The following is a 22,242-nucleotide window of genomic DNA, read 5'->3' as shown; positions in this document are numbered from 1 at the left end:
GAAACCTTCATCTAATGTCAAGCCTAAACTTGTTGATGACCAAATTATATCCATTTGTTCTTGTGTCAGCATTGGGGGCTTAACTTAAATAACTCCTCACCCTCCCTGGTATTTATCCTTCTGATGTATTTATAGAGATCAATCATATTTCCCCTTAGCCTTTTTTCAGTTAGGCTAAACAAGTCAAGCTCTTTCAGCCTCCTCTCATAGGGTAGATTTCTGTTCCTCGGGTCATCTTAGTAATCCTTCTCTGCACCTGTTCCAGTTTGAATTCACCTTTCTTAAACATGGGAGACTGATAAGTATCCAGTTTATAGCAGAAATTCTTGTTGTTAGTACCTAAGTGTATGACCTTCGACTTTGCACTATTTCATTTCATCCCATTTCTATTACTCCATTTCAAGGTCGTCCAGATCTTTTTTTTTTTTTTTTTTTTTTGTATGATATTCAGGTCCTCCTCCATAATGGCTGTACTTCCCAACTTCGTGCCATCCGCAGATTTTATTTGCACACACCCACTTTTTGTGCCAAGATCATTAATGGAAACATTAAGTAGGATTGGTCCCAAGACCAATCCCCCAAGAACTCCACTAATAACCTCCTTCCAGCCTGACAGTTCACCTTCCTGTTTGACCAGTTGTAGTCTCCTCTTTAACCAGTTCCTTATACATCTTTCATTCTCATATTAATCCCCATCTTCTCCAATTTAATTGATTTCCCACATGGAACTGTATCAAATGCTTTACTGAAATCCAGGTAGACTAGATCTCCTGCATTTCCTTTGTCTAAAAAAAATCAGTCTTCTTCTCAAAGAAGATCAGGTTGCTCTGGCACAATCTACCTTTTGCAAAACCATGTTGTATTTTATCCCAATAACAGTTTACCTTTATGTCCTTAGCTACTTCCTCTTTCAAAAATTTGTTCCAAGACTTTGCATACATCTGAGGTCAAACTAACAGGTCTGTATTTTCCTGGATCACTTTTTTCTCCTTTTCTTAAAAATAGGTACCATATTAGCAATTCTCCAGTCATGGGGTATGACCCCCTGAGTTTACAGATTCGTTAAAAATCCTTGCTATTGGGCTTGCAATTTCATGTGCCAGTTCCTTTTAATGTTCTTGGATGGAGATTATCTGCCCACCCCCCGCATCCTCCCAGTTTAGTCCCATAAACTATTTTGAGTTTGACTTCCACCTTGGATGTGGTAATTTCTACTTCCATTAGCCACCCTGCCACAAGCCCTAAGATCCTCATTTCTTCAGTTTTTAATAAGAGTAATGACAGGTTTCAGAGTAGCAGCCGTGTTAGTCTGTATTCGCAAAAAGAAAAGGAGTACTTGTGGCACCTTAGAAACTAACAAATTTATTAGAGCATAAGCTTTCGTGAGCTACAGCTCACTTCATCGGATGCATTTGGTGGAAAAAACAGAGGAGAGATTTATATACACACACACACAGAGAACATGAAACAATGGGTTTATCATGCACACTGTAAGGAGAGTGATCACTTAAGATAAGCCATCACCAGCAGCAGCGGGGGGGAGAGGAGGAAAACCTTTCATGGTGACAAGCAAGGTAGGCTAATTCCAGCAGTTAACAAGAATATCAGAGGAACAGTGGGGAGTGGGGTGGGTGGGAGAAATACCATGGGGAAATAGTTTTACTTTGTGTAATGACTCATCCATTCCCAGTCTCTATTCAAGCCTAAGTTAATTGTATCCAGTTTGCAAATTAATTCCAATTCAGCAGTCTCTCGTTGGAGTCTGTTTTTGAAGCTTTTTTGTTGAAGGATAGCCACTCTTAGGTCTGTGATCGAGTGACCAGAGAGATTGAAGTGTTCTCCAACTGGTTTTTGAATGTTATGATTCTTGACGTCTGATTTGTGCCCATTCATTCTTTTACGTAGACTGTCCAGTTTGGCCAATGTACATGGCAGAGGGGCATTGCTGGCACATGATGGCATATATCACATTGGTAGATGCACAGGTGAACGAGCCTCTAATAGTGTGGCTGATGTGATTAGGCCCTGTGATGGTATCCCCTGAATAGATATAGAGTGGAAATCTGTCAACTTCATGAAAAAACTCGCACAGATACAGACAGACATCATCTTCCTCTCCAAATGCAAACAGATGGACATCATACCAAAAGGACTGAAGGTAAAAAATTCATTACAATCTACATACCAAACAGACTATGCTGTCAGCTTGTGCCACACACTCTCAAAGAAACTGCGGAACCACCTGATCAACATCCTCTACAGCAAACAGGGAAAAATTAAGAATGAGCTCTCAAAACTGGATACTCTCATAAAGAACCAACCTTCCACACAAACTTCCTCGTGGCTGTACTTTACAAAAACTAGACAAGCCATTTACAAAACACACTTTGCTTTTCTACAAAAGAAAAGACACTAAGCATATCTAAACTACTATATGCCACAAGGGGCCACAACAATGGTTCCCGTAACCCACCCAGCAATATTGTTAATCTATCCAACTATACTCTTAGGACAGATTCTTCTGCTGGGCTATCTCGGGGCCTCTCCTTTTGCCCCTCCATCCCCACGAACATGATACAGTTCTGTGGTGACCTAGAATCCTATTTTCGACGTCTCAGACTCAAGGAATATTTCCAACACACCTCTGACCAACATATTAACCCACAGAGACCTTCCTGCCAACACTACAAAAAGAAGGATTCTGGGTGGACACCTCCTGAAGGTCGAAACAGCAGCCTGGATTTCTACATAGAGTGCTCCATGTCTAGTTGGCAGCCGGTGTCAAGTGGAGTGCCCCAGGGGTCGGTCCTGGGGCCCGTTTTGTTCAATATCTTCATAAATGATCTGGAGGATGGTGTGGATTGCACTCTCAGCAAATTTGCGGATGATACTAAACTGGGAGGAGTGGTAGATACGCTGGAGGGGAGGGATAGGATACAGAAGGACCTAGACAAATTGGAAGATGGGGCCAAAAGAAATCTAATGAGGTTCAATAAGGATAAGTGCAGGGTCCTGCACTTAGGATGGAAGAATCCAATGCACCGCTACAGACTAGGGACCGAATGGCTCGGCAGCAGTTCTGCGGAAAAGGACCTAGGGGTGACAGTGGACGAGAAGCTGGATATGAGTCAGCAGTGTGCCCTTGTTGCCAAGAAGGCCAATGGCATTTTGGGATGTATAAGTAGGGGCATAGCGAGCAGATCGAGGGACGTGATCGTTCCCCTCTATTCGACACTGGTGAGGCCTCATCTGGAGTACTGTGTCCAGTTTTGGGCCCCACACTACAAGAAGGATGTGGATAAATTGGAAAGAGTACAGCGAAGGGCAACAAAAATGATTAGGGGTCTAGAGCACATGACTTATGAGGAGAGGCTGAGGGAGCTGGGATTGTTTAGTCTGCAGAAGAGAAGAATGAGGGGGGATTTGATAGCTGCTTTCAACTACCTGAAAGGGGGTTTCAAAGAGGATGGCTCTAGACTGTTCTCAATGGTAGCAGATGACAGAACGAGGAGTAATGGTCTCAAGTTGCAATGGGGGAGGTTTAGATTGGATATTAGGAAAAACTTTTTCACTAAGAGGGTGGTGAAACACTGGAATGCGTTACCTAGGGAGGTGGTAGAATCTCCTTCCTTAGAGGTTTTTAAGGTCAGGCTTGACAAAGCCCTGGCTAGGATGATTTAACTGGGACTTGGTCCTGCTTTGAGCAGGGGGTTGGACTAGATGACCTTCTGGGGTCCCTTCCAACCCTGATATTCTATGATTCTATGCTTCCGCCGACGTGCACGAGCTGAAATTGTGGAAAAGCAGCATCGCTTACCCCATAACCTCAGCCATGCAGAACACAGTGCCATCCACAGCCTCAGAAACAACTCTGACATCATAATCAAAAAGGCTGACAAAGGAGGTGCTGTCATCATCATGAATAGGTCGGAGTATGAATAAGAGGCTACTAGACAGCTCTCCAACACCACTTTTTACAGGCCATTACCCTCTGATCCCACTGAGAGTTACCAAAAGAAACTACAGCATTTGCTCAAGAAACTCCCTGAAAAAGCACAAGAACAAATCCGCACAGACACACCCCTAGAACCCCAACCTGGGGTATTCTGTCTGCTACCCAAGATCCATAAACCTGGAAATCCTGGACGCCCCATCATCTCAGGCATTGGCACCCTGACAGCAGGATTGTCTGGCTATGTAGACACCCTCCTCAGGCCCTTCGTTACCAGCACTCCCAGCTATCTTCGAGACACCACTGACTTCCTGAGGAAACTACAGTCCATTGGTGATCTTCCTAAAAATACCATGCTAGCCACTATGGATGTAGAAGCCCTCTACACCAACATTCCACACAAAGATGGACTACAAGCCGTCAGGAACAGTATCCCCGATATTGTCACGGCTAACCTGGTGGCAGAACTTTGTGACTTTGTCCTGACCCATAACTATTTCACATTTGGTGACAAAGTATACCTTCAAATCAGTGGCACTGCGATGGGTACCCGCATGGCCCCACAGTATGCCAACATTTTTATGGCTGACTTAGAACAACGCTTCCTCAGCTCTCGTCCCCTAATGCCCCTACTCTGCTTGCGCTACATTGATGACATCTTCATCATCTGGACCCATGGAAAAGAAGCTCTTGAGGAATTCCACCATGATTTCAACAATTTCCATCCCACCATCAACCTCAGCCTGGACCAGTCCACACAAGAGATCCACTTCCTGGACACCTACGGTGCTAATAAGGGATGGTCACATAAACACCACCCTATATTGGAAACCTACTGACCGCTATTCCTACCTACATGCCTCTAACTTTCATCCAGATCATACCACTCGATCCATTGTCTACAGCCAAGCGCTACGATATAACCGCATTTGCTCCAACCCCTCAGACAGAGACAAACACCTACAAGATCTCTCTCATGCATTCCTACAACTACAATACCCACCTGCTGAAGTGAAGAAACAGATTGACAGAGCCAGAAGAGTACCCAGAAGTCACCTACTACAGGACAGGCCCAACAAAGAAAACAACAGAACGCCACTAGCCATCACCTTCAGCCCCCAACTAAAACCTCTCCAACGCATCATCAAGGATCTACAACCTATCCTGAAGGACGACCCATCACTCTCACAGATCTTGGGAGATAGGCCAGTCCTTGCTTACAGACAGCCCCCCAATCTGAAGCAAATACTCACCAGCAACCACACACCACACAACAGAACCACTAACCCAGGAACCTATCCTTGCAACAAAGCCCGTTGCCAACTCTGTCCACATATCTATTCAGGGGACGCCATCATAGGGCCTAATCACATCAGCCACACTATCAGAGGCTCGTTCACCTGCGCATCTACCAATGTGATATATGCCATCATGTGCCAGCAATGCCCCTCTGCCATGTACATTGGCCAAACCGGACAGTCTCTACGTAAAAGAATGAATGGGCACAAATCAGACGTCAAGAATTATAACATTCAAAAACCAGTTGGAGAACACTTCAATCTCTCTGGTCACTCGATCACAGACCTAAGAGTGGCTATCCTTCAACAAAAAAGCTTCAAAAACAGACTCCAACGAGAGACTGCTGAACTGGAATTAATTTGCAAACTGGATACAATTAACTTAGGCTTGAATAGAGACTGGGAATGGATGAGTCATTACACAAAGTAAAACTATTTCCCCATGTTATTTCTCCTCCCCCACCCCCCACTGTTCCTCTGATATTCTTGCTAACTGCTGGAATTAGCCTACCTTGCTTGTCACCATGAAAGGTTTTCCTCCTTTTCTCCCCCCTGCTGCTGGTGATGGCTTATCTTAAGTGATCACTCTCCTTACAGTGTGTATGATAAACCCATTGTTTCATGTTCTCTGTGTGTGTGTGTGTGTGTGTGTGTGTGTGTGTGTGTGTGTGTATATATAAATCTCTCCTCTGTTTTTTCCACCAAATGCATCCGATGAAGTGAGCTGTAGCTCACTAAAGCTTATGCTCTAATAAATTTGTTAGTCTCTAAGGTGCCACAAGTACTCCTTTTCTTAATAAGAGTAAGTATTTGTTTAGGTATTTAATCTCCACCCCGTCCTCGTAGTTTAGCGGTCCGACTTCTTTCCTTGTTTTCTTTTTGTTTATATGACTATAGAACCTTTTACTATTGATTTTAATTTCCTTTGCAAGGTCCATCTCTGCTTGGCATTCGGCCTTCTCACTTTTCCCCTGCACTTTATGACCTGCAAGAGGTAGCTTTCCTTGCTGATTTATCCCATCTTCCATTCCTTGTAGACTTTCTGCTTTCTCTTAATAACCTGTTTGAAATGCGTGCTCATTCAGCATGGTCTGCAACTCTTCCCTATGAATGTTTTTCCCCTTGCTTGGGATTCAGGCTTCAGATAGTTTGTGCAACTTTGATTTAAAGTAATCCCAAGCCGCTTCCAAGATTCATATCCTTGAGTTCTTCAGTGCAGTCCACTTCCCTAACTAATTCCTTTACTTTTTTTTCAAGTTTGCCCTTTTGAAATTTGCACTTGCTCAGAACTGAAAACAGAGGAAGAGGTTTCAAGGGGCTCCTAGGAAGTGGATAATCTGTTACAAAACTTTTTTTTTTTTTTAACATGAGTGACTTAAGGGTATATACAAAAATAACAGGAGTACTTGTGGCACCTTAGAGACTAACAAATTTATTAGAGCACAAGCTTTCGTGGGCTACCACCCACTTCATCGGATGTATAGAATGGAACATGTAGTAAGAAGATTATATATATATACAGATAAGTTGAAAATTGCCGTACAAACTGTGAGAGGCTAATTAGTTAAGATGAGCTATTATCAGCAGGAGAGAAGAAAACTTTTGTAGTGATAATCAAGATGGCCCATTTAGACAGTTGACAAGGTGATGTGAGGATACTTAACTTTAGGAAAATAGATTCAATATGTGTAATGACCCAGCCACTCCCAGTCTCTCTGTTCAAACCCAAGTTAATGGTATCTAGTTTGCATATTAATTCAAGCTCAACATTTTCTCGTTTAGTCTGTTTTTGAAGCTTTTCTTGCAAAATTGCCACCCTTAAATCTTTTACTGAGTGGCCAGAGAGTTTGAAGCGTTCTCCTACTGGTTTTTGAATGTTATGATTCCTGATGTCAGATTTGTGTCCATTAATTCTTTTGCGTAGAGACTGTCTGGTATATAGATGACCCACTGCTTGTATAGTTCTCTCTGTCCACCACATTTTGAGCATTGCAGTAAGTCTGTTTGGATGGAAACAATAAAGCAGGACAACTTGTCCCAGGATTGTGGGATTATTCCCAGTGCTGCCAACGCTTGTGGTACTATTGTGTCTTGACTTCTGGCAGGTTCAAGAATTTTGCCTGAGCTGCCTGCAGTTCCCCTTTCTGCTGCTAGAGGCTGTTGTACCACTTGTCTGCAGGCAGTTGTAGCTCTTGGCCACAGGACTGGAGCCCCTTATGTGTTCTGGGTAGGTTTTGGGGGCTGCCTGCAGGAGCCTGACAGGGCTGAATTAGGGGGACTGTGGGAGTCTTCCAGGGCCCAATGAGGAACTGAAGAGTCTGCCAGTGGGAAGGCAGCTAGTAGGAGGGGGAGGAGCTTTTCTCAGGGGGAGAAGGTGGAAAGGAGAGCCAGGGCCTGCATTTTTTTCATACCCATTTTGTATGCGTTTAAGGTAAGCAGATTTTTAAAAATGTAATGGATGGTCTTTTGGTTGTTGTTTCTTAAAACAAACCAACAAAAACAAGCAAACCCTCATGATTTTGGGGGTTCTGGCTCATGATTTTTGAACTCTTGGGATTGGCCACACTAACTTCTTTACGTCGATACTGTTTGAAGTGAAAGTAAATATGGCACCTGATATTAACCTTTAACAGTACAAATAAAATTGCTTACTGACATTGTCCCAAAAATGAAAGGCCAGAGAAGGTATACGTGCAGTACTCCCCTTCCTGTGCATCTCCACTACTTTTAGTATATGTGAGACCACAAATTCCTTTCTCCATTGGCATGTGAAGTAACTACATAAACTAAAGGGACCAAGAGGACTTTGGATCATGGGGGCCAATGGGCTATGGCCCTCCAACTTTTTACTGGCTGTAAGGGTGAGCGACAGGGGAGGGGGTGGGGCCTCAGGGAGGGGTCTCTGGGAAGGGGTTGCGGCCTCAGGGGGAAAGGGAGCAGGTGGGGACAGGGCCACAGTTCGGGCACTGGTGGCACCCCACTTTTATGGACCTTCCGCTGTTCCTGCTTTGGATGCTTTAAAAATGCCAGACCTTCAAAATAACACGTACATGTTAGAGCAGTGGTGGGCAGCCCATCAGGGTAATCTGATTGCAGGCCACGAGACACTTTGCTGATTTTGACCATCTGCAGGTACAGCCTTTAGCAGCTTCCATGAACCCATGGCCGCTGGGAGCTGCGGGGAGCCATTCCTGCGGACAGTCAATGTCAGCAAAACATCTCGCGGCCCGCAATCAGATTACCTTTTCCTTTCATAAGGAAAAAGTAGACCCACTCTTGTATAGGAGCACCTATGTTGAGAAAAACCTGGTATTTGTATTAGTTAAAGGGACAATCTGATTCTTAGAGAGAGACCAGAAATGATCTAATTTGTAATATTCCTTTGCTAAAGACTACTTGTTTCTCCTTTGAATGGGAGAGATGTGACTATTGATAGTACTGAATGAACAACCATGTGGCATGAACTTGGTTTCACAAGAAGTATGGGCAGATGTTTAATATATGTGTTTCATATAATGTATGAAGCAAATTGGGATTTTGAAAAATACTGTGTAGAGTAGAACCTTTGTTGTTAGTGCAAATATTCAAGAGACATCTAACATTCGGGGGTTGATTGAAATCAGTGATTTATATTGCTTTGATTTAAATCTTTTTGTCAGCAAGCAGGCAACCTGGATGTAAGTCATTGATTTTAATCATATTTTGCATTTGTACATCTTAGTTATTTTTCTAAAGAGAGGTTGATGCTCATTTTGTCAGGTGACCATTAAAACATGTTGATTTGCAATTAAATATAGCTTTTACACTAAATTTGGTGTTTTTTAGCTAACCAGGAGAATACACTATATCTATACAGATTTACTTAAGCAATTATACAGTTTAGCTTTTTACTAGATTAATTTTTTGCTTGCAATTTGTGTTGAGCTTTATTTGGATGGAAATTAAATTTCAAATAATATACAAAACTAAATGTGCTGGATACATAAGTGGGAAAAGTTTTAAATGCAAAATATGTTTTGATAACCAACTGATTTTACATAACAAAATATTATCTGTAGTTACTCAATTGAACTGATTGTATCTTTTTACTAGTTGTAACATCTTGATAGACATTGTGGAGCTCCACCTTTCACACCTAGTTTCTGCTCATAGATTGGTAGAGGAAAAACTGTTTTTTCAGCTCCAAATTGGTTTCTTAACTTTGAATCATCTGGTCGTTGAACTGAACTAGTTGAATAAATTAAAATGACAAAAGTATTCTCTCTGATTTTCAGAAGAGGCTACTGCTGTCAAATATTGGTTAGCTCTTCAACAAACTCAACTTCCAGGTGTTCAGGCAGTGATTTCCATCAATTCGGTGGTTTGACTTTCTTTAAAGATTGGCAGCAAACAAGTACTAATTAATATTCTTTGTGTATAATTTAAATGCTTGTAGTAGATTATAAGTTTAGACCTCAACATAGGTTATCAATTTCACATTTAATTTTGAATAGATTTATTTTTAAAAAATAAACCAGTTTATAATTTTAAATTTTTAAAAATCAATTCTTGTCCAACCTGATAGCTGCCTTTCCATCTGAGGATCCCAAAGCAATTTACAGACATTAATGAATTTTTAAACCCAGCAAAATCCCTGTAAGATAGTTTTGTAATATTATCCTCAATTTACAGATGACAAAACTGAGGCACACAGAGAATAAGTCACTTGTCCAGGGTGTCTTAGCAGTTCTGTGTCAGATCTGGGAATTGAGTCAGAAGATTTAGTCCTGTACATTAGCCACTAGACATACTTCCACTAAATGAAAAATAACTTGTTAATAATGGAAGGCATACACCTTGCATACATAGAGGACCAGCTGCCAACAGTACTGATCTCACCAGGTGCCCGTTGGGGCAAAGAAGGGGATGTTCTCTAGCCAACAGCTGCCACCTGAGTATCCAGGAGCAATCCAGGCTTTAATAAACTTCCTGGCAAACTTGTGTGGCATTGCCAAAGATCCTCCTCTAAACGTCAGTGCTAATATTACATTTGCCAGCTCTTCTGTTGCTTTCTTCAATATATCATTACAGCCTCAGTCTTGTCTGGACCGAGCCTTGCACAACTGTCATCCAGCCATGACTCTCATGCAGACATTGGTCATGTGTTTCGCTGCACCATCAGGTCAGAGGTGATTGAGATATAGAACTGGATGTCGTCATATGGAATAAACGGTGCACAGACACCTGCAGTACCGGGACCAATGGGAGCTTCGGGGGAGGAACCCACAGACAAGAGCAGCACGCAGAGCTTTCTGCACCCCTCTCTCCTTCCTCCCCAACCCCCACCCCCCCCGCAAGGCCCCAGGTACATGGTGCCAGCTGCTTCCTGGACCGGGACAGGGCAGGCAGGCAGGGAGCCTGCCCTGGTCTTGGTGCGCGCCACTGCCATCCTGGAGCTGCTCCAGGTAACCAGTGCCAGGCCAGACCCTGCACCCCACACACCTACTTCCTGCCCTGAGCCCCCTGCCGCACCCTGCCTACATCCCCAACCCCCTGCTGCACCTCGCACCCCTCCTGCACCCCAACCCCCTGCCCCGAGCCCCCTCGTACATCCCGCACCCCTCCTCTACCCCATCCCCTTGCCCTGAGCCCCTTCCTGCACACCACACTTCCTCCTGCATCCCAACCCCCTGCCCCAGGCCTATATTCATGGCCCTGCATGCATTCCCCACCCAGATGTGGCACTGGGGCCAAAAAGTTTGCTCACCCTTGCTCTAAGTAACCTTTCTCAAAAAGGGGAAAAGAGATACAGGTCTGTAGTTAGAAAATGTCTGCATCAAGAAAGAGCCTTATACTAGCTCCCCTGCTGGTCACTGGGACGTTTTCTTCCCCATTGCTTTAGGGAAGCAATATCAAAATAAACCAATAGCAGGCCAGTATTTTTCCACCGGCCCTCGTCAGCCTGGAAGGACATAAGCCCATCCCCTTCTTTTCCCTTTACAAAATTTTAGAAAGGAAGAATAATACTTATCTTCCTCAGTAGTTGGTTTAACAACTGATGTTTGTAAAGTGCTTTGAATGCCAAGAAGTAAATAAGCAATAAAATATTACTTTCATAATCCAGTGGCTGAAACAAATCTTACTCTCTTACCTCAGTATCTTTAGAAACCCAACCAAATTAGCGTCTCTTAATCAAAGCATGTTTTCCAAAAGTGTAGGACTGGAAGGGACCTCACTAGGTCATCTAGTCCAATCCCCTACACTCAAGGCAGGACCAAGTAATAAATAGACCAGCAGTTTTCAAACTTTGGGTTGGGACCCCAAAGTGGGTCGTGACCTGTCGCCAGGGCTGTCTTAGACCTGCTGGGGCCCGGGGCTGAAGCCGAAGCCCAAGGGCTTCAGCCCTTGGTGGCAGGGCTCATGTTACAGGCTGCCTTTGTTTGGGGCTGAAGCCACCTTCCTCCCCCCCTGGAGTGGTGGACTTAGGCTTGGCACCCCCACCCCGAGCAGTGGGGCTCGGGCAAGCTCAGGCTTTGGTTCCCCCTCCTGGGGTTGTGTAGAAATTTTTGTTGTCAGAAGGGGGTTGCAGTGCAATGAAGTTTGAGAACCCCTGAACTAAACCATCCCTGATAGGTTTTTGTCTAACCTGTTCTTAAAAACCTCCAGTGACGGAGATTCCATAACCTCCCTAGGCAATTTGTTCCAGTGCTTAACTACCCTGACTGTTGGGAAGTTTTTCCTTATATCCAGCCTAAACCTCTTGTTGCAATTTAAACCCATTTCATCTTAGTCCTATCCTCAGAAGTTAAGGAAGATGATTTTTCATCTTCCTCCTTGTAACAACCTTTTATGTACTTGAAAACTGTTCTTGAAAACTTGAAATTAGTTCCACTTCTCTGCATTCTCTGGTATTTAGTTATTCCAGCTGGATTGATCTACATGTCTTCAAGCTGTCTTCCTCTGTCTCACCAATCTGGAACCAAGACTTTCAGGATTCTTATTCATTAAAACATTGAAGTCTGAATTGTGTTCAAAGTTAAGCCATATTATTATTATTATTATTATTTATTATTGAACAAGTCTGAGATTGTTTGTTTGATAGTGACAGCCATACTTCCTGAAGAGTGGAAAAAAAGTAGACAAGCAGGCCTTCCAGCTTGTGAAAATGTGAAGACAATGCTGAATTCTTAGGCACATAAGGGTATTTATCTTTCTGGTGGATAAGACAAAAACGTTCAACTGCTAACGGTACTAATTTTAAATACACTTATGAGTACAATATGGTGGGAGATGATCCAATGTCCACTGAAATCAACTGGAATCTTTCTGTTGATTTCAGTGAATGCTGTATTGAACCCCTTGATAGACGTGCTTTCAGTGCCTCTTTAGTTTTATCTGCTTGTTTTACTGACGACATCAAACTTTTACTGCCAATAGCTCTGCAGAGCTAATCCAGGCTGTGGAAGAATGAGCTATGTTCTGGCAGGCTTAGTGCATCATTAGTGAAAGTGCACTTAAATTCTTATTCCGGAATCTTTATTGTTGTCAATTCTAACACAAAAAGAAGGGACACAGCTTTAACTCTTCAGATATTTGGTTGAGCTTTTGGTATTCTGGGAGTTGGAAAATCATCTTGCAAACTCAATATGGAAGTATGTGGAGAGAACAGGAGACTGACTAACACATTTATTTGAGCATAAGCTTTCGTGGGCTAAAACCCACTTCATCGGATGCGTTCAGTGGAAAATACAGTAGGAAGATAGATAGATATATACACAGAGAACATGAAACAATGGGTGTTATCATACACACTATAACAAGAGTGATCAGTTAAGGTGAGCTATTACCAGCAGGAGAGAGAAAATCCTTTTGTAGTGATCAAGATGGGCCATTTCCAGCAGTTGAAAAGAACATGTGAGGAACAGTAAAGGGCGGGGGGGGGGGGGGGAATAAACATCCACTTCCAGTCTTTATTCAAGCCTAATTTAATGGTGTCCAGTTTGCAAATTAATTCCAATTCAGCAGTCTCTCATTGGGGTCTGTTTTTTGAAGTCTGATTTGTGTCCATTTACTCTTTTACGTAGAGACTGTCGGGTTTGGCCAATGTACATGGCAGAGGGGTATTGCTGGCACATGATGACATATATCACATTGGTAGATATGCAGGTGAACGAGCCTCTGACTGTGTGGCTGATGTGATTAGGCCCTATGATGGTGTCCCCTGAATAGATATGTGGACATAGTTAGCAACAGGCTTTGTTGTAAGGATAGGTTCCTGGGTTAGTGTGTGTGTTTGTGTGGCATGTGGTTGCTGGTGAGTACATTGGCATGTACGTTGGTCAAACTGGACAGTCTCTACGTAAAAGAATAAATGGACACAAATCAGACGTCAAGAATTATAACATTCAAAAACCAGTCGGAGAACGCTTCAATCTCCCTGGTCACTCGATTTGACCTAAAAGTCACACTATTACAACAACAAAACTTCAAAACAGACTCCAGCGAGAGACTGCTGAATTGGAATTAATTTGCAAACTGGACACGATTAAATTAGGCTTGAATAAAGACTGGGAGTGGATGTGTCATTACACAAAGTAAAACTATTTCCCCATGTTTGTTCCCCCCCTCTCCCCCCACTGTTTCTCACACGTTCTTGTCAACTGCTGGATGTGGCCAGTCTTGATTATCACTATAAAAGGTTTTTTTCCCCTCTCCTGCTGTTAATAGCTCACCTTAACTGATCACTCTTGTTATAGTGTTATAGTGAAACACCCATTGTTTCATGTTCTCCGTATATATGTATTTTCCACTGTATGCATCCGATAAAATGGGGTTTAGACCAAGAAAGCTTATGCTCTAATAAATTTTAGTCTCTAAGGTGCCATAAGTAATCCTGTTCTTTTTGAGTATACAGACTAACACGGCTGCTACTCTGAAACCTGATATTATGTGGAGAGAATTAATTTAGAACACAAAAAGATCCATTTTTATAGGGTTAGTTTCGTGACCATAACACAATGTAAAACTCCTGTAACGAAAGAGATCCTATTGCAGGATCAGCAATTTGTCAGCCATCTATTACTATTAGCTGGCCCTTCATGATAACCTTCTGATGGCTTCCTGGCTCAGCATCTTTGAGTCCCAGGTGGCTAATGTATCTTCCAGCAAAATCCTTGCTATATGAGTTTTTAAAAAACTGGGGCCTTTTAAATATTAGTCTGCCACTAGAAAATGCTATGTGCTTTGAAAGTTTTGATTTCTCATACATCAATACTGATTTTGTTCTGAAAATGCATTCTGTATGCTTGCTTGCTTCTATGTAATGAGAATTGACTCAGTCTGTGTTTGTTCATCTGGTAGAAAGAGAAATAAGATGTTTAATTTAGCAAAAGGCTAACTTTTTTGTAGGGGGGACAATTTATTTAAAATACATTTTAACCAGCATATGGACAGGTGCTCTTTGCATATCGCCTCATAGACTGTACAGTCCTTGATTCAGAGGTTGTAATTCAGTTGGGCTCTGGCAATACTGTAAGCCATAACAGCCTGGCTGAAGTTATTTATGATCCACAGCAGTAGTAGGCACCCCAGAGTGAATTAGAGGCTTGTATTGACTGAGTTATGTAGTATTTAAGTAACTGTTTGTTTCTATGCCATCAAGGGTCTGAAGCAATTAACCAACTGCTCTTCTGTGTTGAATAATCTCCACCTTACTAAGAGCTGCCTAAAATGAGAAATGACTTTTACAATTTTTGTCTCACAGCACTCCAACCCCACCCCCGCTTTAACTTAAAAATCTAAATTGAGTGTGGTCTGTTTTTCTCCCCAGATGTACCTGCTACAAAAAGCTATAAATAAATAAAATAAATAAATAAAATAAAAGAACAAAGTTGCCAGTAAATGGCAAGCATTCTAAAAAGTATCTCTCATAATTCCTACATGAGTCGTACACTTATTATCTAGAATACTGTGGAAACTTAAGTAAGAAATCAGCTTAATTTTTTTTCCCCTTCCATCTCGGCCTATTAGCCTGGTACTATAGGACTGCTTGTAAATGGAGTGGACCTGTGCATCTGTTTTTTTTGCCTGTAGTTTTAGGAGTCAGGGATTATTATAGAGGCTATGAGTGTAGTTTAAACAGTTCTTGATGGGCACTTCCACTAGAGCATCAGGGTTTTTTCTAAACAACATGGGAGCTTGAGCTGTCTTCAGTATGCTTGACTGAGGAAATTAGTCTGTAGCTTAATACTCAACAAGGGGATGATGATTTCTTCCACTAAATGTTCTTGTCTGATTTTCACCTGCATCTCACGAATCCAGCTGGGCTGTAGGAAAGGCCTGTAATTGCTGCCAAAGGCTGCTGTGGTAAAGCTCAGTTAAAAAAAAATCTGTGGAAATCTGTGGTTAATTGAGCTTTAACCATCTTGAGTTTCTCCTGTTTGGGCTTTCCTTGTATAGATTCCCACAAGAAATACACATCTTTTGTTGGATTAAAGAAATGTGTGTTCTATGAAAGATTAAATCACTGAGAAATGCAATTTTGCTTTGCAGGCTGGCAGCCTCGGTGGTTTTTTCTCTGTGGCGGTATCTTGTCATATTATGACTCTCAGGAAGATGCCTGGAAGGGTTGTAAAGGAAGCATCCAAATGTCCGTCTGTGAAATTCAAGGTAACTAAAGAACTTCAGAACCTGCTGTGCAAAATTCTTCTAATTCCTTACTCCCTTATGATTCTTAAATATCATTTTTTGTGATCTGACATGTCTTGTATTATGACTTCTCCTCCTTCTTCCACTCCCATAGTACAACATGAATATAACCTCTATTAAACTTTAAACTAACTAAATAAAGAACAAAGCATTCCAAGAACTATAAACCTCTAGTATGATGGGCATGTTGGCATAACACTTCAATTTCTTTTGTGAGCCATGGTGTAGGGGCTCACAGATCTAGCTAAATCTTTCCTGGCAAAGATCTAAAGCAAGAAAATCCACTTAGACAGTGTAAATCGTGAACAAACTTCAACTCTTATTCCATTAGGAGTGAGCAGACTAGTGACAATAATCTTGAGGTATAAATATAGGTAGGAAAACTGAAAGATGGACAGAGATACAGACTTGTTGGAGGAAGTTTCTTCAAAACTGCCTTTCACAGCAGAAAGTGTTCCCTTTTACTGACCGTCCCCGCACCTGTATAAATCACATAAACGTGTCATACACAGTCTCCCGTCTTCCTTTTTTTTTTTTTCTTTCTACCTCCCTTTGTTTTGTACTTCTTTCTCATTGTATTGTAGCCAGCTGGACATGACTGAGTTCAGCATTGCGCTTTTTTTTTCTTTTGTTGTTAAAGTGGAAGGGATTCCTGTTTCATGGCATGGAACGTTCCTTCCCCGAGAGGCTCACAAGTTAAACTCACTAGCCTGGGTCACAAAATGGCAAGTTGGAAAGTTTGGGGGTTTTTTTTTTTTTTTTTGGACTGTTGATAACTAGCTTTCTAATTATTTGACCAAATTTTCCCCATGCATTTGCAAGAATCCCAGTATTTTTCTGTTGCAAAGTTAGGATGGGTTAGCTGGGTGCGTGTGAGGGAAAGCATGCACCATACTGGAGGGTTTTGACTCAGAAACCAGACGGTTTCAATTCAGTGACTTTAATCTGTATTGCTCCTAGTTCACCATGCAGATAGTACTCGGATGGATCTGATTATTCCTGGAGAGCAGTACTTCTATCTGAAAGCCAGAAACGCAGCTGAGAGGCAAAAGTGGCTGGTTGCACTTGGAACTGCCAAGGCCTGCTTGACAGACAGTAGGACACAAAGAGAAAAAGGTAAGAACATTCTCTCAGAGCTGTGTCTATCTGGCATTTCTAGCCTTTTTGAACAATGCATTTGTTACTTATTCTTTATCTCCCCATTTTTTTTCTAGGAGTTTTGCAAATAGGAATGGTAAAATCTGTACTCAAGTAAAGTGTCCAAACTTGGGCAGGAGGCTTTCAGCACCTCTGAAAATCAGGCCTAATCAGAGATGTCGGACTTTGACTCTAATTCTGACTTTGAACATTGTGATCTTGGTTTATTTTAAATTATGAAAAAACTAATTAATCCCTTCAGCTACTTAAGCCTTCAAGGACCTCCTGTGAGAGTTAAATAGGGAACACACAGACTTCGCAAAGGAATGTGTTAAACACACATACACACACTCTAAGAATGCACATGAGACTTAGGCTGTGTCTACACTGCCACTTTCAGTGCTAAAACTTTAGTCATTCTGCGGTGTAAGGAAACACACCCCTGAGCGACAAAAGTTTTAGCACTGAAAAGCGCCAATATAGACAGCACTTTATTGCTGGGAGCTGCGCTCTCCTGGCGATATAGCAGCAGCGCTGTGACATGGGAAGTGTAGACGTATCCTTACAGATCTAGGGGAAAAATAATAATTCCCTCCCTCCATGACCTCACCACTCCTGAGAGTCTTTTGGGTCTGAGATCTACCCGTGTTCAGGCTAGATGGAGACGCCCTTGTCTTCCTGCAGCAAGTCCCTCTTGCTGCTGGCAGTGGTCAGCCACTTCCACGCAGGAACCTTCCCGCTAATAAGCGCAGTCTTGGTGAAGAGTCCCAGTGTGAGGCCCCAGCCATCTGAGTTCTCCTGCTCAACAACCTTGTTGAACAGAGGGTGGGAAAGCAGGCAAGAGTCATTAGCAAGTCGATCGTTGGCACCATCTGGGTGACTCTTCCTGTGTTAACTCTCCCAAAGGTGAGAAACTTTCCCTTCATCTCTGGCCTTGCTATGCATCACATCAGACTATAGATACATCAGTTCAAACTTGCTCTCAACACAGGTTTCAGAGTAGCAGCCGTGTTAGTCTGTATTCTCAAAAAGAAAAGGAGTACTTGTGGCACCTTAGAGACTAACAAATTTATTAGAGCATAAGCTTTCGTGAGCTACAGCTCACTTCATCGGATGCATTTGGTGCATTTTCCACAAAATAAATTTGTTGCTCTCAACACAGAGTCAGACACAAAATGCAGGGTCTACTCCACAATGCAAGTTTACAATAGTGAACTGTTAGCCAGTGCATAAAAGTTGCATACCCACGGATTAATAGTATTATGCACATGGTGTTAATGTGGTATATATTATATATAAGTGTTGGGCAATCATGTAAAATCTTGTTATGCTTAATCTTACTCACTTGTAAGTATCCTACAATACCTTGTAACAGTATAACTCAGCATTTGGCATAAGGAAACTATCAAAGGCAAGATATGTAAGTATTCTACCTTCGTACAGGTAAGGAGTGCCTTCATGGCTCATTTAGTTCAGAATTCTGTTCCAAAAACAAAATATAAGAGGGGAACACTGTGCTACCAAAAAACCAAGGTAATTTTCATATTAGTCTTGGATGATTATGCTTTTTATTTGTAAACAGGTCTAGTATAAATAGAGGTAGGTTTGGGGGCTTATTTTGGGAACACATCTTCTGCATAAGGTGAAATGAACATGCTGTGAGAACCTGCTTCTCAGAATGATTGCTGATGTATTATATCTCTTTCCTGTACCAGACTGTTTTGTCTATAGACAATAAATTGGTAATTTGGTCTCTTGAACATTTTTAATATTGAACCCCAAGTATTTTCAAAATTAATTGGCTATACATTTTTAATCAATAAAATTATACAAAACAAGATGAAATTCACAAGTTGACACACTGTCACAAGGTGAAATACTCATGGTGCATTCGCAGAACTTGAAATACTTTCAGCTAACAATTAACTTTTTTAATTTTGTGGATCGTTTAATAATCTATTTGGGGGTTTTTTAACTGGCTTTCAGGCATTCAGATCCCTTAATTATTAATAATGCAATAGATGGATGTTAAGATGAGCTGTCTTTGTCAAACTACCCTTTCCACCCTCCTGTAGTTTACAAACAAGGAGCTATGACCCTCTGACAACTGTTGTTTATACCTCCGATTATTTAGCAAACAGGCACATTATAGTATGTAGGGATTTAGTCCTTGAATAAAAAGGCTCACAAAGTCAGACATTTTTGTGGTTGAGACTTTTCTTTCTCTCTTGTAGTAAGTTTGTGTCTTATAACTTAACAGCTCAGCTGGAACACTCTCTATTCCTGTTTGTGTTGGCAAATATCAAAAGGTCATGTTTTTCAACTGTCATAAAATGACAGTTCTAAGCCTTACATTTTCAACTCAATAGAGCGTGTGTTGAAATGTCGATCAGATGGGTTGGACTGGATTGAAATAGTACTAGTTATTTCCTCAACTTTCCAAAAACGTCTACTGCAAGACTGATGGGATGTGTCCAACTCTCTTCTTGTCTCATTTTTAGAGCTCACTGAAAACACCGAAGTCTTGAAAACCAAAATGTCAGAGCTTAGACTGTACTGTGACCTCCTTGTTCAGCAAGTGGATAAAACTAAGGAAGCTAGCATTTGTGGTGTATCAGAATCAGAGGTACAACTTTGTTTTCATACAGCCCTATCCCATTGGGTGCTGAGCACTCTGGACTTGTCCTGTGGATTGAACACCTCACAGAATGAACCCATCATGACTTCAAGAAGCATGTTATCCAGTTTAATGTTGCACTGACTTTCCTGCTGAATGCACATAGGAGAAAAGTACCTAAACAACAGGTTTTAGTTAGCAATATATTATTTTTATTATATATTGCTATCCATTATGCTGGCTAGTACTGAGGTCATATACAGTAACTATGATCAGGATAGGTTTCAGAGTAGCAGCCGTGTTAGTCTGTATTCGCAAAAAGAAAAGGAGTACCCGTGGCACCTTAGAGACTAACAAATTTATTGGAGCATAAGCTTTCGTGAGCTACAGCTCACTTCATCGGATGCATTTGGTGGAAAAAGCAGAGGAGAGATTTACACACACACACACACACACACACACACACACACACACACACACACACACACACAGAGAGAGAGAGAACATGAAACAATGGGTTTATCATACACACTGTAAGGAGAGTGATCACTTAAGATAAGCCATCACCAGCAGCAGGGGGGGGAAAGGAGGAAAACATTTCATGGTGACAAGCAAGGTAGGCTAATTCCAGCAGTTAACAAGAATATCAGAGGAACAGTGGGGGGGGAGGGAAATTACCATGGGGAAATAGTTTTACTTTGTGTAATGACTCATCCATTCCCAGTCTCTATTCAAGCCTAAGTTAATTGTATCCAGTTTGCAAATTAATTCCAATTCAGCAGTCTCTCGTTGGAGTCTGTTTTTGAAGCTTTTTTGTTGAAGGATAGCCACTCTTAGGTCTGTGATCGAGTGACCAGAGATTGAAGTGTTCTCCAACTACAATACCCACCTGCTGAAGTGAAGAAACAGATTGACAGAGCCAGAAGAGTACCCAGAAGTCACCTACTACAGGACAGGCCCAACAAAGAAAACAACAGAACGCCACTAGCCATCACCTTCAGCCCCCAACTAAAACCTCTCCAACGCATCATCAAGGATCTACAACCTATCCTGAAGGACGACCCATCACTCTCACAGATCTTGGGAGACAGGCCAGTCCTTGCTTACAGACAGCCCCCCAATCTGAAGCAAATACTCACCAGCAACCACACACCACACAACAGAACCACTAACCCAGGAACCTATCCTTGCAACAAAGCCCGTTGCCAACTCTGTCCACATATCTATTCAGGGGATACCATCATAGGGCCTAATCACATCAGCCACACTATCAGAGGCTCGTTCACCTGCGCATCTACCAATGTGATATATGCCATCATGTGCCAGCATTGCCCCTCTGCCATGTACATTGGCCAAACTGGACAGTCTCTACGTAAAAGAATGAATGGACACAAATCAGACGTCAAGAATTATAACATTCAAAAACCAGTTGGAGAACACTTCAATCTCTCTGGTCACTCGATCACAGACCTAAGAGTGGCTATCCTTCAACAAAAAAGCTTCAAAAACAGACTCCAACGAGAGACTGCTGAATTGGAATTAATTTGCAAACTGGATACAATTAACTTAGGCTTGAATAGAGACTGGGAATGGATGAGTCATTACACAAAGTAAAACTATTTCCCCATATTATTTCTCCCCCCCCCACCCCACCCCCCACTGTTCCTCTGATATTCTTGTTAACTGCTGGAATTAGCCTACATTGCTTGTCACCATGAAAGGTTTTCCTCCTTTCCCCCCCTGCTGCTGGTGATGGCTTATCTTAAGTGATCACTCTCCTTACAGTGTGTATGATAAACCCATTGTTTCATGTTCTCTGTGTGTGTGTATATAAATCTCTCCTCTGCTTTTTCCACCAAATGCATCCAATGAAGTGAGCTGTAGCTCACGAAAGCTTATGCTCTAATAAATTTGTTAGTCTCTAAGGTGCCATGGGTACTCCTTTTCTTTTTACATATAATGTTGTATTTACTAACTTCATAATTCAGCGTTATGGGGCAAATGAGTCAATATTATTACTGTCCCTTTACCAAGCAATATGTTATTCAGAGCTGGAAGGGTTTAGCCTAACAGCAATCCGCTATCAATAATATGTTTGTTTCTATGTTACATCTAATACACAAGAGTCAGGACAGCTATAACCCTTTGCCCGGAGTATGTTATATAGACAAAGTAGGGGTTTGCTTTGCACCTTGTTCAATTGCAGTCACCTTTCTTTGGGTATGGGTACAATACATAAATAATCTTATCCGAGGCCACTTAAAATGTCATCTTTTCATTCTCTTGCCATGGTGTCCTCTGATCATACCAATCTAATAGCAGAATGTCAGGTCCTGGACCAATACTGAATTCACCATGGCATGTGTTTACCTTGTTTTAACTCTGGGCATATGGCATATAAATAGATGTTGCTGTTGAAATGCTGCATTTTGAGATTGGTGTCACTGGAGGCTGACAGCAACAGGAACATCTTCAGAAGATGCAATCCCAATAGTGTTTGCTGTCATTGCTGTGATCAGATGGCCTCTTATGTTTAGTTCTTTGAAAATATT

The 22,242-nt window shown here is 41.9% G+C and overlaps 1 protein-coding gene across 3 annotated transcripts in view; it reads left to right on the top strand.

The window, feature by feature from the left end:
- Positions 1–22,242, top strand: part of PLEKHA8 (pleckstrin homology domain containing A8) — a 42,176-nt gene that overhangs the window by 7,196 nt on the left and 12,738 nt on the right. For all 3 annotated transcript variants that reach the window (XM_038388253.2, XM_043509111.1, XM_038388254.2), the window contains exons 2-4: positions 15,781–15,897; positions 16,897–17,052; positions 19,575–19,699. In XM_038388253.2, the coding sequence (XP_038244181.1) occupies positions 15,781–15,897; positions 16,897–17,052; positions 19,575–19,699 (398 nt within the window). The remainder of the gene's footprint in view (positions 1–15,780; positions 15,898–16,896; positions 17,053–19,574; positions 19,700–22,242) is intronic.

Source organism: Dermochelys coriacea, chromosome 2, assembly GCF_009764565.3.
Source record: "Dermochelys coriacea isolate rDerCor1 chromosome 2, rDerCor1.pri.v4, whole genome shotgun sequence".
NCBI lineage: Eukaryota > Metazoa > Chordata > Testudines > Dermochelyidae > Dermochelys > Dermochelys coriacea.
Note: the sequence above shows the minus strand (reverse complement) of the source record. Positions and strands in the feature narration are given on the sequence as shown.